Source organism: Hevea brasiliensis, chromosome 10 (assembly GCF_030052815.1).
Source record: "Hevea brasiliensis isolate MT/VB/25A 57/8 chromosome 10, ASM3005281v1, whole genome shotgun sequence".
Classification (NCBI taxonomy): Eukaryota; Viridiplantae; Streptophyta; class Magnoliopsida; order Malpighiales; family Euphorbiaceae; genus Hevea; species Hevea brasiliensis.
In genome coordinates, this window is record NC_079502.1 from 3,899,346 (window position 1) to 3,917,248 (window position 17,903).

The window sequence follows — 17,903 nt, forward strand, 5'->3', positions numbered from 1 at the left end:
CATTATTGAAATCTTTTTAAGCACCAGGAAAATATTACCTCATATTAACACTCTTTTGCTAGTACACCAGGGATAGATAATCTGAAAAAAAAAAAGGGATCTAACTAATATGAACCTAGGAAGAAGAAGGAATAAAAAAAAAAAAAAGAGAGAAAAAAAAATTAATGCATGGTAATAAACTATTTTCTCATCATTTCAAAACAATAATAAAGGAAAAGTAAAATTTCATGGTGATGGACCATATGCCCATAAATGGTAGCCAAATGGTGTCTCTCTCTTGTATATTCTAGTCAAACACAAGGGCATTTTGGTTGTTGCCATTTATATAATATGGACCTTAAAGCTAACTAGATGATAAAAAAAGAATGGTTCAAGCCTAAAGGCAGCAGACACTGATAGTGATACACATCTCGTTTCTTTCTTTTAGCAGCCCACTGCTTTTTTTTTTCCCTCTATTTTCTGGCACTTGTATAAAAATGCAAACGTAAAACTCATTTTATTTTTATTTTCTAAAAGAAATTTCACTGCAACTCCCTTTTTTCTGTTTCTAAATAGAATTTGAGAGGTGTACGATGTTGGGAATATAAAATAATCCAGAGGGCTGTACTGTAAAAAATAAAAAAATAAAAATATTGCTGTGGCAATGATGAGAGGGAAGGACACAAGTGGGCGCACGATAAGCATGTGGGCGTCGCCTTTCTAATTGCACGCTGGCACTGGTCATGGAAATGGAAATGCGCCTTGAACCATATTTATTTGTTTCAGGTTACAAAGAAAAAAAAGAAAGAAAAGAGTAGTTCCTACATTTGTTCAGGTCCTGTTTTTGCTATGCATGATTGGCAAGTTAATGCTTGTTGGGCATATCAAGAATCTTGGATTTGAGGTTGTAATCTTGTGACCATTATTTATGTATTTATTTTTTGTAATCTCTCTTTTAGTTCAAGGAAGGGTTTTAGGATATGATAAAGTAGTTATTTGTGTTTTGTTTTAGGGGAGGTATGGTTTCTTTTTCTTTTTTCACTATCTTGTGTTTGATTGGAGACTTGGTGGTGGGCGAGGTATATCTGATCTTGATGGGTTTGCAGTGGTTTTGATTCTTTGTTTGCATGTCCAAATCCTATGGGGTACAGAATTTGATTGGTAGGACATGCACTTTGGAGTGTTTGATCTTCTGGTTTCCTTCACTTTTGACAATTTTTGCTATTAATTCTATTTGTTTAACACCCACAACTACATCTCTTGGTATTACTTTCTTTGTTGGATATCCTTATATTCTCCATGAATTTTCTATCCCTTTTTCTATAAATGAGTGAAAATTACAGCTTTAAATGGGGTTGAGCGATAGTTTGTTCTTTAGCTAAATTGGATGACTTTTTTTATTCAGGAAACCGGTGGTCTTGAGTGGAGAACATTTCTTGCTTGCTAGCTGTTGGAGAAGGAACTTTCTGTGGCTTATCTTGTATTGAATTGGAAGATTGTATTGGTCATCAAGTTCTGATTCAACTATGTTAAAGCACAACTGATGAACACATAAATCAGGAAGAAAAATCATAAGGATTAGTCATGAAGTTTATGAAACTTGGATCCCGACCGGACACCTTCTACACTGCTGAAGCTGTAAGGTAAAAGTTCAGTGATTTTGCTAGATGACATGTATTTCCTGGAAAAGATGACAGGAATTTATTTCCTCAATGCAGGTCTGTCTCCTCTGAGGTCTCTAGTGATCTCATAATTCAAGTGAAAGGAAGTAGATATTTGCTTCACAAGGTAAGTTTTTAGAAAAAATTTTTGGGGGGAAGAAGTGATGAGGGGTACTAATCTTGTTTTTGCTCTGACCATGATCTGAGGCTTTCTCTTGTGCTAATTCCTTATAAGTTCATTGTTTACAGTTTCCTCTGCTTTCCAAGTGCTTGCGTCTACAGAGACTTTGCTCTGAATCCCTTGAATCCTCACAGCACCAAATAATCCAACTACCAGATTTCCCTGGTGGGATTGAGGCATTTGAGCTCTGTGCAAAGTTCTGTTATGGTATTACAATCACTCTCAGTGCTTACAACATTGTAGCCGCGAGATGTGCTGCTGAATATTTGCAGATGACAGAGGATGTAGAGAAGGGGAACCTAATATGCAAGCTTGAAGTTTTCTTTAATTCTTGTATACTTAATGGGTGGAAGGATTCAATTGTTACCCTGCAGAGCACTAAAGAATTTCCTTTGTGGTCAGAGGACCTTGGAATTACAAGCAGATGCATCGAAGCTATTGCCTCAAAGGTCTTGACTCATCCCTCAAAGATAAGTTTGTCACACAGTTACTCTAGAAGAGCAAGGGACGATGTATCCTGTAATGGAACTGAGAGCCAGAGGCATAAACCTGCGAGCAAGGGGTGGTGGGCTGAAGATATGGCAGAATTAGGCATAGACCTATACTGGAGAACCATGGTAGCTATTAAATCTGGTGGAAAGATAGCCTCTAATCTCATCGGCAACGCATTGAAAATTTATGCAGCAAGATGGCTGCCTAACATATCAAGACCAAGGAATTCTAATAATGAAGAAGCATCAGACTCAGATTCAGACTTGGTGAATGAGATAAATTCAAAACATAGGCTCCTTTTGGAATCAATAGTAAGTTTACTCCCAGCAGATAAAGGTGCTGTATCTTGCAGTTTCCTGCTTAAACTGTTGAAAGCAGCCAATATCCTTAACGCCTCTTCTTCTTCAAAGATGGAATTGGCTAGAAGAGTGGGACTTCAATTAGAGGAAGCAACAGTAAATGATTTGTTAATACCCTCTTTCTCATATGCAAGTGATACTTTGTATGATGTAGACTTGGTAATGACCATACTGGAGCAGTTCATGTTACAAGGGCAAAGTCCACCCACTAGCCCTCCAAGATCCAAGTTAGGATTTGAAAGGAGAAGGTCGCGGTCAGCAGAGAATATTGATTTGGAGTTCCAAGAGAGCAGGAGGTCTTCATCTGCATCACATAGCTCAAAATTGAAGGTAGCAAAGGTTGTAGATGGCTATCTTCAAGAGATTGCCAGAGATGTTAATTTGCCTCTTTCAAAGTTTATTGCCCTTGCTGAGTCCATACCAGATTTCGCAAGGCTTGATCATGATGATCTCTACAGAGCTATTGACATTTATCTCAAGGTAAGGGAAAAAAAAGGCTTTCTTGGTCCCAACAAATTTACCATAGTTCATTCCACAGTTGATGTTAGGACGCATTTCACTATCATGTTCTAGGATGTGGGTCACCATTATCAGTTAGATAACCAACTATATTGACCTCAGGATCTTGTCACACTTATAATTTATTGGCAGTTAGGATTAGGCTGACCTAACAAATTTAGTACGAATGGTTGAAATCTGTGTGGTATACTTGTATATTAGTAAAATGAATTTTGACTTACATCACCATTTTGGTTTCCAACACTAGAGGTTTTTTCTGCTAATATCTATGTATTTGGATTTTTATACCTGTATGCTATTTGCTTCTAGCTATTGAGGACATTTGGTTGTGAAATTAGTGACTTAATTTAGTACTATAACAAGATTGGCAAAATTATCATAATTCTCGTTTGAACCTCCAGGCACATCCAGCCCTAAACAAGAGTGAAAGAAAACGGTTATGTCAAACCCTAGACTGCAAGAAACTCTCTGTTGAAGCCTGTATGCATGCTGCACAGAATGAGCTACTCCCACTGAGGGTGGTAGTGCAAGTTCTCTTCTTTGAGCAAGCTAGAGCAGCTATGGCTGGAGACAAAGTCACTGAGCTGCCTAGCAACATCAAGGCACTTCTAGCTTCCCATAAAATAGATCCATCAAGGCCTACAGCAGCATTAAGCACCACTACTAGCTTTCCTGCAGAGGATCAATGGAGTGTCTCAGGCCTTAAATCACCCAAGTCGAAGCTTTCTAGTTTAAGGATGAAATTAGCTGAAGATGATGATTTGGATGAAAACGATCTGCAATCAAATGGACTTGGTAGAACTTCCAAATTTAAGACTATTCGCACTCTTCCTACACGACCCAAAAGGATGTTCAGCAAGTTATTGTCCATCAATAGAAGTGCCAGTGAAAAGAATTGAGTGAGAATTTTGTTTATTTCCAGCCAACGGATGGTAATTTCCAGTGTAACTTATACACTTTTTTTTTGGGGTCCTCCTGTAATGTAGCAGAAAACAAGGAATCTTAGTATGCATTATTGATGTAATCTAATATAATAAGAATCAAGATTTTCAGACATGAGGGGAAAATCTCTTGGTGGTTCTCAATTTGAGAGCTAGAACAGAAATCTTGGGTGTAGATTTGCAATTGTGGGAGCAATATTCTTGTATTTGTCTAGAAAACTGCAACACCTGCCTTTGTCTCTTTTGTTGCATCTCCCTGGATACTCACTTTTTCCTCCCTGCAATTAGTTTTCATTATTCCTTTTATCAGACAATAATTAGTTTTCATCACTTGTTATGTTGGAATTTTTTTTGTCTTATTCCTTTGTCTGACAAATCTGTTTTCTCATCTGAACCCTTGCTGGTCAAGAAATACTTACTTTGAATGAAATATGCCTTTCCATTCAGTTAGATTATGGCCTTACTGGTACAAATACAAAGAATATGAGTGTTGAGTGCTTCCCTCTGAGTGTTGGAGGTCAATGTTTGAAAGTTTGAAACCTGTAGAGCTTCATGTCCTTTATCAGATACAGGAAACTCAATAATTAAAAAAAAAAAAAAAGATTACTGCTCTAAGTTCGAAGTTCTAACTCAACATTTTGACAGAAAAATACCATCCTTTCCTTTTCTGTTATCAGTAAAGGTATTGACTGGTCTAATGCTACTGAAAATGGGTAATTTCCTTTCTGCAAATTCTATGTAGTTTTTGAGGTTGTTTAATTATTATTTTATTTGGTTTGTAATCATCAAAGTTATTAGTTGCAAGCTAGAAATTTGCACTGCTGTGAACCTTTATAATCAATAGAGATCAAATATACATGCTGGAATATAAATAATCTCAGTATCTACTAAAAGGATTAGACCTTAGGCCAAAAAATTTTTCAATGTGGGTCAGTTATGGAGCATTGGCTTGCATCATTTGTGGGTTGGCCATCATTGTTGTGATCATCATTGCAGTCATTATAGTCATCATAAGTTTCCTCAAAGAAATCCTGTTCACAAGCAGCTGCATGTCTCTTACTCTGCCACTCCATTCCATTAGAGCCACATTGTGACTCTTTTGCTTTTTCTTTCTTTCTTTCTTTCTTTCCTTCCCGCTTTTTCCTGTTTTTCTCATTTTTCACTAAAGCGTTCCTTGACAATAATTCTCTTCTTTAGTTTATTGTCTAAAGTTTTACCTTGTAAATCTTTCCTGTTTTTCCCTCTCTTTTTGTTCTTAGAATTCCATTTCCTTAAATTTGGCAACCAAATCTGCTGCTTCTTGATTTCTGGCAATTTTCTCTTGTAGGCTATTCCACACCCAGATATGGATAACCAAATATGATAATTTCCTTTTTTCATTCTGCTCCTACAACATTTAATATGTTGGACCTCAGTTGGGAGTATCAAAGGCCTAATGAATTTGTTTTGGGGTCAAAATCTAAGGGACCAAAATGGTTGTTGCAATTAACTGCTGGTCAGATGGGCTTGAAAATGCAGTACATTTGAAGCTGTTGATCATTATATCAGGTTAATGTACGCAAATCCAATATCTGACTAAATTATCAGAGGTGTCTTTAAATTTGTAAGGTCTGGAATTCGAATTCAAGTCCAAATCAAAAGAAAAGATCTGACCAACTTCTTGTATGATGCAAGCATGACACAAAAAATGTGATGATGGGTCTGGTTTGGTGGTAGCTCAAATATCATCATATCAATCAATTCCAGTGTTTTGGTTGAGCCAAACTCCTAGCTGCATTTATAAGGCACTAAATCTGAGCCTCAGAAAAAGATTTCAAAGCTACGTGATTGGACAATTGCCATCTCTTCCTTCCCTTTTTTTTTTTTTTATCAATTCCCCTTCACAAGAATCCCATTTGATCTTCAATTTTATTTTAAATGTTTATTGGTATCAAATAAAAAAGCTTCACCTTGCTTGTGTAGAAATTGATTTTATTAATTTTAACTTAATATAGTTCATTAATAATAAAACAGGAATGAATTGACGCCTAAAATAAGCTTGGAATTGTTTAGTTGCATCGTGACAAACGCTAGCATTTGGGTCCTAGTGCACGAGACTTCCTGCATTATATATAAGTTGTGAGGTCTCGAATTTGAGCCCTAATCTGAGATAAATGTATTAAAAAAAAAAAACACAATAAAAGCAGTGAGAGATATAGAAATTGGTAGGCTTTATGCAAGTGGTTGGTTGCAGGTGGTGCTGTGGTGTGGTGGGGTGTGGGGTGGGTTGTTGTGGTGTGTGTGTGGTGGGTGGGGTGGGGGTTGGAGGGTTGTGTGTGTGGTGTAGAGGGGAGGGGAGAGGTGACAGCAATGTATCAAAGCAAACAAACACGCACGCAAATGATACAATTGATGAATTACTGGGCCTCATGCATTAGTAGCTGCAGGATCATGATCAGCTGTGGCATTGATAATCTTAGTGGTTGAGACCCTGAGAGATGCAGAGTCGTCGCATTTTGTTCGTTGGAGGTTGGGGGCACGGTGAAGCCTGCACCTGAAAGAACCAGCATGGGAAGTTGGAGAGCATAAGCAATTGTTCTTTGTAGCACTTCGCTGTCTTGTAATCTGAGGCATAGTCGCTTGCAATTTAGTAACAACACCAACAGAAATGTTCTCAGTCTCTGATGATGATGGAATCTCCACTTTCAATTTAGTCTTGTTGATTATATGACCACTCTCCGTTAATTCTTTCTGCTTTCCTTTTCTCCTGCAAAATAAATAAATAAATGAATAGTCAAAGACAAAATAATAATTAGCAGGAAGTCTGCAAAAGAAGCAAAAGATTGAATATTGTGACCTATAGAAGAATCCTGAAAGCCCCCGGAATTCTAAAATGGACTTGGTGATGAGGGAGTCTTTACTTTGGTGAGTGAAATAAAGAAAGATATATAGAGACAGAAAGAGATGGAATTATATGTGTAGAGAAAAGATAAGAAAGGTGATGGAGGGTAGGGTAGTGAAATTGAGCTTTAAAATTAACCTGAGGAATTGAAGGATAATGCAATAGCTTCACTTTCTTTCACAGGTGTGATAATCCAACTCCATCAACGTTCCACCTACATTTTTACCACTTCTCGTAAATGCTTCAACTTCCTCAAAAAGGTTTAAAGAAACCCATAATCAATAGGACCCTTTTCTTTATCTTTTTATCTTCTCCTCCTGCTTCTTCATCTTTTGATTTGCACTTTGAATCATGATTCATGATAGAAAATGCCATTTAAAAATCTCACAGAGAGGGTCCCCCCATTATATGAAATTACATAATGGAATTATCAGTTTGGATATTCTACCAATGGATGAATAGGTAAAATTAGATATGAATTTTGCAATACTAAACATAATTTCAATTTGTATCTAATATAATTCCATATTCCAGGGTTCAATAATTCATGCTATTGTACGACAAAATTAGGTTCTAAATTTATGGCCTCTCTTAAAAGAAGCAGGAACATAAATTATTAGAATGATTAAAAATATATCAATTGAGATGAGAATTTAAAAGTAATTATATAGGATAACAGTTATTCCAACTAACACTCGAATGGCAAATTAAAGAGCTTGTGCTATGGAATTTGAATATCTTTATTATTATTAGATTAAGGCACTATTTATTTCATAAAAAATAATTTATATATGAAAAATAAGAAAATATTTTCTAAAAAAAGTATTTTTTTTATTATTCAGTTGTAAATTAAATTAATGGTATATATTTATATCTTGTATGTATAAGTATTTTCACATTTTAATAAAATTATTGAAAGAAAAGAGAAAGTCATTTTTTCTAAACATAACCTAATTTTTCCTTTAACTAAAAATTTTTCATTAATCCATTTTCTTAAGTGCCAAAACACTAAAAAATGTGAAAAATATTTTTTAAGAAAATATTTTCATGAAAAAAATGAAGTCTAAGTGATGTTGTTCTCCCCTTCTGTGGATATAGAATGTTGAATTTCAGGTATTGGAACTGCAAGATAAAAGAGAACACTCGGTAGGTTAATTACCACCGTTCTGATTCTTAAGTTAGGGAACTAAATTATGAATGGGTTGGATTCCTGTTAAGATTAAGAGTTTGTGATTGAGTGGAACTAGGAGTCCACTTTGCTGATTGAGTTCTCATATTGACGGAATTTTGATTTCAAAGGATATCTCGAGATTCTTATCTTATAAAGTGATTAGAGTATCACGAGTATTGTTTAGCGAATAATTCTCTATTCAAGTATTCGATGGTTACTTGATTCGGGTCAAACCTTAATTGATTATTCATTATTTACCTTTTAGTATTATTTTAGTGGTTGTAATATCACTAAGGACAAATATTTATTTTGTTACTAGCAAGGAACTATGATATCTTTGTTTGCTAAGAAAAAGAGAAGAAAAGATAGATAAATATGTTTAGAGTTTAAAAAATTCAACTAATATTCCCATTGTTAAGTTGTTGTAGGTATCAATTGTAGGCCCAATTTCCTAACTTTAATTTCCTACTTTGCCAAGGGCCTAACAAATGATCATGTTCCTCATAATTGCCAATATATATATATATATATATATATATATATATATATAATGTGATGTGGCTCAATCACAAGTGCACGAGTCGTTTAAATAGAATAGATAAAAATATCGTTCCCCCAAAAAGTTATGTTATAAATTGAATTTTTTATATAAAAATATACTAATCTAAACTAATTTTTGGGCTAACAATTAATTAAATGAAAATATTGAGAATTAAAGGATATATTTGTAAATTCAATAAAGAAAATTCTTGAATAGAAAATTTCTCTAAAATTATAAGAAAGAAATTGAGCTAAATACAATAAAGCAAGAATTAAAGTGACAAGTAATTAAAATCAATTAACAATCAACAATAATAAAAAAGGTGATTCCGGAGCTTAGGGATTCATAGTTAAGCTATTTTAGGATTTTGATTGATTAGCCAAACATATGAAAATTATGAGTTTTAAGGAGATTGATTCTCAAATCCTTTAAAATTTTTTCAAGTGAGATAAAGGGTGATTTAATTAACTTAATCCTATTTCGAGGAGTTAAAATTAATCAAGACCCATTAGGTTCTTTAATCAATTTATTAATCCTCTTAATCCTTAGTCTATTTCTAGATGTAAGGTAATTAAGTCTAATTTCTTGATTATCTATCATTGGGTTTTCTCTTTTCGATGCTTCAACCAAGGATTATAAAATACTTAATGGGATCCTACACTAAGCATGTCATTAGGCACACAAGAAATGGATAAAATCTCATAATAACCATAAAATCTAGTTTAACCGGCTCAAATCCATAAAATATCTTAAATATTACATATCCAACTCTAGAATCTTAAAAAAACTATTCACTATCCATATTTAGTACAAGAGATTTTAAGCAAAAGAGGAAATAAATAATAAAAATAAACTAAAACTAAAGAAATCCAGTAGATGAAGTGTAGAAAATTGAAAGAAGAGAAGAAAAATCCAAATCCTAGTCCAAAAATGGAAATGTCAACTCCTACTTTGCTTTTTTTTTTTCCTTTCCAATCTTTCTCCTTACAGGAAAATGAGATAAGAGTGGCTTTTATATCCCCTAACAGAGAACCCTAGGTTGGCCCAAAAATAGTGTCTTAGGTAATCGCACATATGAGAAAATTCTTTATACAGCCAATTAATGAGGATGTACGCAGGTTGTGCAAGATCTTATGCACTTTTCAGCAAGTTCTAAAGTTTTTTCCGTGAATGTGCACAGACTATGCAGGTTTTGGCATGTCTGACAATTTTTTGTGAAGGTGCACAATGACCGCACAAATCGTGGCAAAGATGTTGTGCAAGTTTCAGCAATTTCAAATGTCTTCCATGAAGGTGCACAAGTGACCTACACAAGTTGTGTAGCATGTTATGTAGATTTCGGCAGGTGTAAGTTTTCTTTCCTCGAAAGTGCACAGGTAACCTACATAGGATGTGCAATCCCTTGTGCAGATTTCAACAAGTCCAAAATTACTTCTAACTTTTATACAAATGCTGCAGATTTCAATAATTTTCATATTCTTTAATTTTTAAGCTTCATTTTGGTACCTTTGAACCTAGAAATCACTCATCACTTGCACAATTACTCCTTAGTCCTCAAAAACACCATTTTATCTATAAAACAAAAATAAAATTACAAATTAGTCTAAAAATTAGTAATTATGAAAAAGTAACTAAATAACTAATAAAATTAAGTAAAAATAACTAACAAATCAATAAAATGACTATGAAATTTAACCTAAATGATTATATAAAATGCATGTATCATAATGATTTCAAAGCTCACCAAACTAAATCATTTAATTGTTTTAAGTGATTAATATTTTATTTATAAATTTGAAAATTTTAAAATAAAGAAAATTATCATATGGAACAAACATTCAATTAATGAATTATTAATTTAAGTATAATAATTAAAACTATTAATCTGCTGGTGAAAGAATGAAATAATTATTATTTATTGTATTTATTGAGAGGGCTAATTTCTTTTATGGATGGACTTACTAAATTACTTTCTCTCTAATATATAAGGCTTCATTGGCCCAATGATATGATGAATTTACAACACAAGTAAACGATTGGACCTCATTGACGTACTGGGCCATAACATTTGTGCCTTGCCATTGCCATTAAAGATTAGAGAATAAAATTATGAAATTAACATTCAATAATGCTTGTTTATATCAATAAAATTTAATTCAATGATACTGAAATTATTTCAAAATCATAAAATTTCTGAGTTCCAACTTAATATTAAGGCTCAAAGATTGGTACTCGTTTTCAATATGAAATAAAGGAGAATTAATCCTAGAAAATGTAGGAGCTTAAAGGGTGGTAATGGTTTCCAAAAGCTTCCAAGAATTTATTTATGATAAGGTGTTTCAAAAGGACCTAATTATAAGCTCAAAGATCGGGTAATCATTAAATACTTGGGAACCATTCCCCACATCTTTTTGGCTTGGCAGCTGTTTTTTCAGTTACGTGATGTCTTATGCTCGAGCCGGGAATGACCTTCCAACAAAAACGATTCAGAATACGAATTCTTAACCTTAAAAATAAAGCCCTTCCAACCACTTCTTGGTGCCTTGGCAGCTGAGTTACTAAATGGAATTGGCGGCTACAATATTAAGGTTTAAATTATTGGAATGGGTAGGGGCCTGGACTACATATTATTACTACACCTCTACCACTAGAAACACTGTGCTCAACTCTGATGAAAAAGATTGAAAAAACAATTGCTGAAAATCTGCTCACATGGCTATATCATACATGTTAGTTTGAAATTTAACATTATCTTCAATGTAATCCTCCAGTTCAATTTAAATGCTGGAGATGAATTAACAACTCCATCCAGGATTCTTCGTTCTCGTTAGATTCCAGCAGAGTCTCCTTCTTTCTTCTTAGTAATTGTATTTCCTGCCCTGTGTATTATTATTATGATGGTATTGGCTCTTGCAATTATTGAACTTAATAATTAAAGACTGTTCAAGCGTTTTGCTACGAAACTTGAGATGTTTGGATGCCACTACACCAAAAATCTCTTAAATTCCATTCCAAAACAGAAAAAATCAGTTAATTCAATGATAAAGACATTTCATGTTGAACAGTTAACCATCCCATATATCAAAATTCAGATGTGATTTTCTCCAGACTTTTTATTTAAAGCTTGCCGTTGCCTGTTCGTCCATTATTTCACATCTCAGCATACCAAGAATCCAATTTCAAACTATATATATATATATATATATATATATAGTTATTAAACTCATCGGAACAATATATAGAGTTCCTAAACTCAATGATTTTGTTCCATATTTTTATTTTCATCAGGGAAATTATAATTATACTCTTTAGTTTTCTGTAAACAAAATTAAAGAAACTGTTCAGTTTCTCGTGCAAAACAAGATATGATGGAAATGTAGTTACAATAACGGTACCGGATTATACATTACAGAAAAGAACAATGCAATAAAAGCATCGGTAGGCATGCAGAGAGTTGCAGTTGCAGACCAGTGGACAATAAGAAGTGAAATTTTGTCTTGTATAAGACATGAGATAAGAAACATACTATAAAATTATGATATCAACTTGGCCTGGCAACATCACTTCCCCAGGAAGATATAAGTTCACTTTACCCTTTTAGGGTTTTCCTTTATTTTGATAATGGAGTTCATCCGAAGGAAGCAAGAAACTGATACAAGATCATCAGATCCTTAGCCATTATAGATCTTTATCTTACTTGGAGTTCTTACCCTGTACAGTCATTCTAAGCAGAACAAAAACAACACAACCGTTTTCACTTCCAAGGTCAAACGCAAAAGCTATCAGAAACACAGAATATATTAGAAGAAATATATGCAAACAAAGCATGCTTTAAATTTCCAAAATTAACTTCAAACTAGCTACTGATTTTCCAGAAACCCTAGAATTAACATTGGCTTTAAGATATTTGTAATAGTCAGAAACTAAGCTTGTTAGACATATACTATAGTATGTCTTAACTTCTAACAAGCAATTTGCATCAATTTAGCGGTTTCTTCAAGCATTCTGGACTCTGGCTGTAAAGGCACTCATAAAAGATCTGGATATCGGAAAATATGATCCAAAATGGAGTTCGCACCCATCTGATGATGAAGGTTCTCTTGCAGACCAATATGACCGTACGGAACTTCATGAGAAGTAACTCCTTGGGAAGTCTGCGCAGGACCATCATGGTAATGATGTACACCCAAGTGCTCATTCTTAACCAAGAGCTCACTCTTGATGCTCCTTCGAAACTCATCCAGAGATGGGAAGGTGGCAGACATTTCAGGTACAGGTGCAACCGTTGACTCTCCGGTGCAATATATGGAGCTTTTCGAAGAGTCAATTTGGTCAGAGGAGGGCTTTGGTAAAAACCCTTGAATGATCTCTTGTAACAAACCAGAATCAGATGGTTCTTGTGGAAAGAACTCCCAGTAATCAGGTTGAGAATTTGTCTTATCAGAGCCTCCAGAAGAGTTATAACTCCGATTATCCTCATTCAGCGGTAGAGCACTCAAAGATGAGCCTGCAAAAGTATCAGAGACATTTGAATCATTGGACGGATTCACCAAAGAATTACCACTGGAGAAAGTGCTAGAAGAAGAACCAGAGGACCCATTAATGTGCGGAAACTGATCATATAAAACTTGTGGATGATTATAGAACGATGAACCAGAAGAGGGGTCAAGGAAATCACGGAGGAGAAGCATGTTAAAAGATGTAGAACTACTCCTCTGGGGCGCAGACCCAGAGAAGTCTCCAACATGAAGATTTCCAAAAGATGGCCAATTTGAAGAATTGGAGTTACAACGGCGAGAGGGAAGATCCCTAATGGACGCCTGAGATTGTTTTGATGAGAAACCAAACGGAGGAAGGAAGGGATCTGTCGAAGAGTGAGGATCAGAAGTAGGGTACACAAAATTGGTGCGAGCCTTGAGACCTCGCATGGCTCGAGCAGCACGGTCATAGGCACAAGCAGCCTCCTCAGCCGTGTCAAAAGTGCCAAGCCAACGTCTTTCTTTAGACTGAGGGTCCCTAATCTCAGCTGCATAGCGACCCCAAGGTCTCCGACGAACCCCCCGGTACCTCATGGTACCACCTGAGCCACAACCACCACTACTTTCTTTCAGTGACCTCTTGTTCGTGATGGTGGTGGAGGCGGCGGCAGCTGGAGCTCCATTAGTGCTCTTTTTGTAGTTGTCTGTGATGGATTGTTCATGTGGAATAGACTCTTGGACATGGGTCATTCCATTTAGTCGCCTAATAGCTTCCTCCATTTGAAGAGTGGGAGAAGGACGGTAGAAGAAGGAAGAAAGGAGAAGAAGAAGAACAAGAACAGGATTTTACGCGCTTGGATGGGGATTGATTGATCCAGTTTGGCACCTGGACCCTTGTGGAGTAGTGTATTTATAGGTAGACATATAATAATAAAGTAATAAAACCTCCGGGGAGATATTAGGGAACCAAGAAAGCGACTCTGATTTGAGCCATGCATGGATGCTCCCTGCAATTTTTTAACACAAAATTCCTAAAAAAAAAAGGGTTGAGTACGTTTGACGACTAGGATTTTCTACTGGGCCAACCGTCCTCAATCTAGAGGGCTGTGATCATTTTCTACTATATGGCGCTGGCGCAATGTCAATGCATTGGAATGTGTCCAAACTCGTTATTTATTTGCATCCTCCACCTCTACATGAAGCCCTAATTCCTTTTTTTTATCATTGTTTTATAACAAGATAGTACTGTAAAAACTAGTGATTACTACTAAAAAGATTGTAATCATTATAGGTTTACAGGAAAGACAAACCCTCCAATTTATTAAATTAGGGAAGATTTATCACCTATTTGTTATTTGTCCGTTTTCAAGTTCAAGAAAAGGATGGTAATTTCCTTCTGTATCGGTGCCAGCTAAGATGAGTAAAAGAGTAATTGGGTTTGAGCTATTTTCCGAGATGCAATTAAGGGATGAGGATTTGGGTTCTTGAAAAATATGATTGGTATAATTTTTTTTTTTTTTGAAGTTCTAATGACAATAATTTAATTTCTTTCAAAAAATTAAAAGAAAAAGTTTTATAATTAATTTTAAATTTTTTAATTTTATATAAATCATATAATTATATACTATAAATTATATAATTACATCACTTAAAATTATAAATATACATTTCTTGAAAAGGTTTTATCTATAGAGGGTTTAAATTCATGTGAAAATTTATGAGGACTTTATATTTATATACAAATAAATTTATTATGAATTTATATATAAAATTTTAATTAATAATATATATTTTTAATATAAATATTTAATTTAATAATTAAATTTATTTTTATATTATTTAAAACTTATATTAAAGTTTCCATTGCCTACTATTCCCTATCCAACGTGCAATTAAAAAGGTGGAGTTTTTGTTTAATTATTTTTATATATTAATTAATTAAATTTCCAGTGTGGTAAAATTTTCAAGGAAGTGGAGAACTACACACTCTGGTTATTGTAATTATCATTCTGAATGATTACACTGGCGGCGCTCAGAAGTTGTTCCGCCCTTTTTGGTTGATGTTGTATATGTACAAGAGTAATGCCATTGAAATAAGTTAAATCGCATTTATTGTAAATTAAAAATCTGAATTTTTTTTATTATTAATTAAAGATAATGATATTATAAAAATATTTAACTTTAAAATAAATTTATATAATTATTCTTATTAATTTATAATATATAAAAATTAATTTAATTTATAAAGAATTTTTTTAAATAAGTAGAATATTACTCTCATTAAAATTCATTAAACATGATTATTTATTATTAATATTTTTTAATAATGTAAAAAAATATTTTTATGAGATTAAATTTTTAACGTAATATTAAATATTTTTATGTAATATTAATAATTATTAATATAAAATTAATAATAAAAAATATTTAACAAATTTTAAAATTGTAATATTATATTTTTTATTTAGTTTTATCTATTAAATATATAATTATTTATTATTTTGAGAAAAATTAAAAAATATTAATTATTTTTTATTTTTATCTTTATTTTTAATAAACACAATAATATAATTTTTTAAAATCTATAATAACACTTTCTTTCTTTTCTCTTAATTAGAAAAAATAAATGATAATTATATTAAATTAATAAATATATTATTATCATTTAAGTAATTTAATTATTTTTTAATTATTGTATAAAAATTTTAAATAATAAATAAAAAAACGTATATAATAATAAATATTTAAAATTAATTAATAGTGAAGGAGGAGGTAATTAGGGTTTGAAACCAGGGGATTTGATGCGCACAAGGAGATGCCGTTGCTGTCCGAGTCAGATAAAAGGAGGGAATTTATTTTTTTTTTTTTTAAAAGTCATTATAAAGCTTTTTTAGGTAAGAGTTGATGAATGGGACTACAGTTGTTCTCTTTAGCTCAGAAAAGCCAAAGCTTCTGTCTTTCCTTTGTTCCTCTAACTGATCTTCCATTTCTAACTAACATATTCTCTCTTCTTTCGTCCCTTTTCCTTTGCTCAACTTCATAAATATCTTCCTAGAAATAATTAATTTTTAGTTTTTACAAAAAAATAAAATGCTATTAAAACTAAAATTTATCAAAAAAATATCACATTGCAATCATGTTATTTTTAAAATTTATTTTATATATTTAATGTGATTGTTATTAAAAAAAAAATCCAGGACCTTGCATCAACTTGTGAAATTAACCCTAGGGAGAGAGAGAGAGAGAGAGAGAGAGAGAGAGAGAGAGAGAGAGAGACCCCATTTATCCTCAGTTGAGGATTAGTGCCTAAACAATGAGTTGTTCTGTTGTTGTCAAGTTGAGCCAAAATAATAAACTACTGCTACTAATAATAATAATAATAATAATGTGAGAGAGAGAGAGAGAGAGAGAGAGAGAGAGTAATGAGGGTGAAGGCGGTGAGGTTTTAAGAAGGGCGGAGACGCCAAAACAGAAAAAGATGAAGTTGAAGATGAAGATTTTAACGACAAGATGAGATCCTGTCAGAGAAAATTAATCAATACACTCTACAGCTTTTTATACTGCCAAAGTAGCAGAGCCCTGAGTCTTATTTTATTATTAAATAATATATATATATATAATTAAAATATATTTGTAGGGATATAGGGAATGTCTTCAAATGCCTTTTTCATGTCCCATCTGCATCCCTTTCCTCTCTAACTCTAACCCTTTTCCAATGCACTTGTGATGTGATATGATGGATTTATTTTATTTAATTATTTTTTTATCATTAGTTAAAATTTTAAAATAAAATTAAGTTGGAATTATGCTGAAGAATTAGTTTTTATTGAATTGATTGTATGTTTGTGGGGGCCAAATGCAAGCACAGAGGAGGCATTAGCATATGGCTTAAACAGAAGCAAATAGTAGAGTTCTGAAAAGGTTAGCGAACAAGTGTTGGTAGGTGAAGCTTTCATTAAAATCAACACTGCAACCATCAATTACCCCATTTTCGTACCTTACCATATCCCCATCAATTCCTCTTTTGCTAGTGGATCAACATATGCTTTTTGAATAGAATAGTGGATCAACATTATGCTTACGGCTTACTTACATAAACCCTTCTTTTATTATTATTATTTTTTAAATCCCTTTTCTTTTTTCTCTTCTAATTTTAAATATTAATAATTAAATGAATGGGGTTTTTAAAATACATAGTGTATGTGCATGCATGGATAATGCATATGCATGTGAAAAAACCATCTTACATTTGAAGGCGCTATAACTTTTCGAGATCCAAAAATGTGCAGGCAACCCTACTGCTCTATGAAAACTTCGTACCAATGCTCAGAAAAAGCTCATCATCAACGCATAGCACAATCCCAATCGATCCCTTTGCTCTCCAACCTCCTCTTTCATCATGTATAGTACCGCGTGGCAACATCTATATCCATGCTTTTATCCTCCTTTCTCCTCCTTCTCCTTCTTCTTCTTCTTTTCCTCCTCTCTTTCTTAACCCATGCTGACATTTGGCATCTAAAAGAAAGAAGAAGAAAAAGTGCCCTCTTGGCTCTACCTCTCTTTGACAAGCTAGAAAATCTTTGGATAAGACCAGCATCGATAATGCTTGTCGGGTTCAGTTTCTTTTTTGAAACTATAAACCCACATTACCTAGAAATTAACCATAACCGTGGCTTTCTTCTTCTCAGATGAAAAATTTT

At 33.4% G+C, this 17,903-nt stretch overlaps 2 protein-coding genes across 4 annotated transcripts; one reads left to right on the top strand and one right to left on the bottom strand.

Annotated features, from left to right (window-relative positions):
* The first annotated feature begins 473 nt into the window (after positions 1 to 473).
* On the top strand, positions 474 to 4,462 carry LOC110647759 (BTB/POZ domain-containing protein At1g67900). Of its 3 annotated transcripts, none has more exons than XM_021801728.2 (5): positions 474 to 883; positions 1,385 to 1,622; positions 1,698 to 1,767; positions 1,890 to 3,152; positions 3,593 to 4,462. In XM_021801728.2, exons 2-5 carry the CDS (start codon positions 1,564 to 1,566, stop codon positions 4,088 to 4,090), a joined length of 1,890 nt encoding a protein of 629 aa, XP_021657420.2. In that variant the 5' UTR covers positions 474 to 883; positions 1,385 to 1,563; the 3' UTR covers positions 4,091 to 4,462. The 3 variants fall into 3 exon arrangements, with proteins under 3 accessions (XP_021657420.2, XP_057984931.1, XP_057984932.1); XM_058128948.1 differs by lacking the exon at positions 474 to 883 and adding an exon at positions 919 to 1,140; XM_058128949.1 differs by lacking the exon at positions 474 to 883 and adding an exon at positions 1,223 to 1,242.
* A 7,815-nt stretch (positions 4,463 to 12,277) lies between these two features.
* Positions 12,278 to 14,073, bottom strand: LOC110657678 (ethylene-responsive transcription factor ESR2-like). The gene has a single exon (XM_021814996.2). It carries the CDS (start codon positions 13,981 to 13,983, stop codon positions 12,754 to 12,756), a length of 1,230 nt encoding a protein of 409 aa, XP_021670688.2. The 5' UTR covers positions 13,984 to 14,073; the 3' UTR covers positions 12,278 to 12,753.
* Positions 14,074 to 17,903: the final 3,830 nt, after the last annotated feature.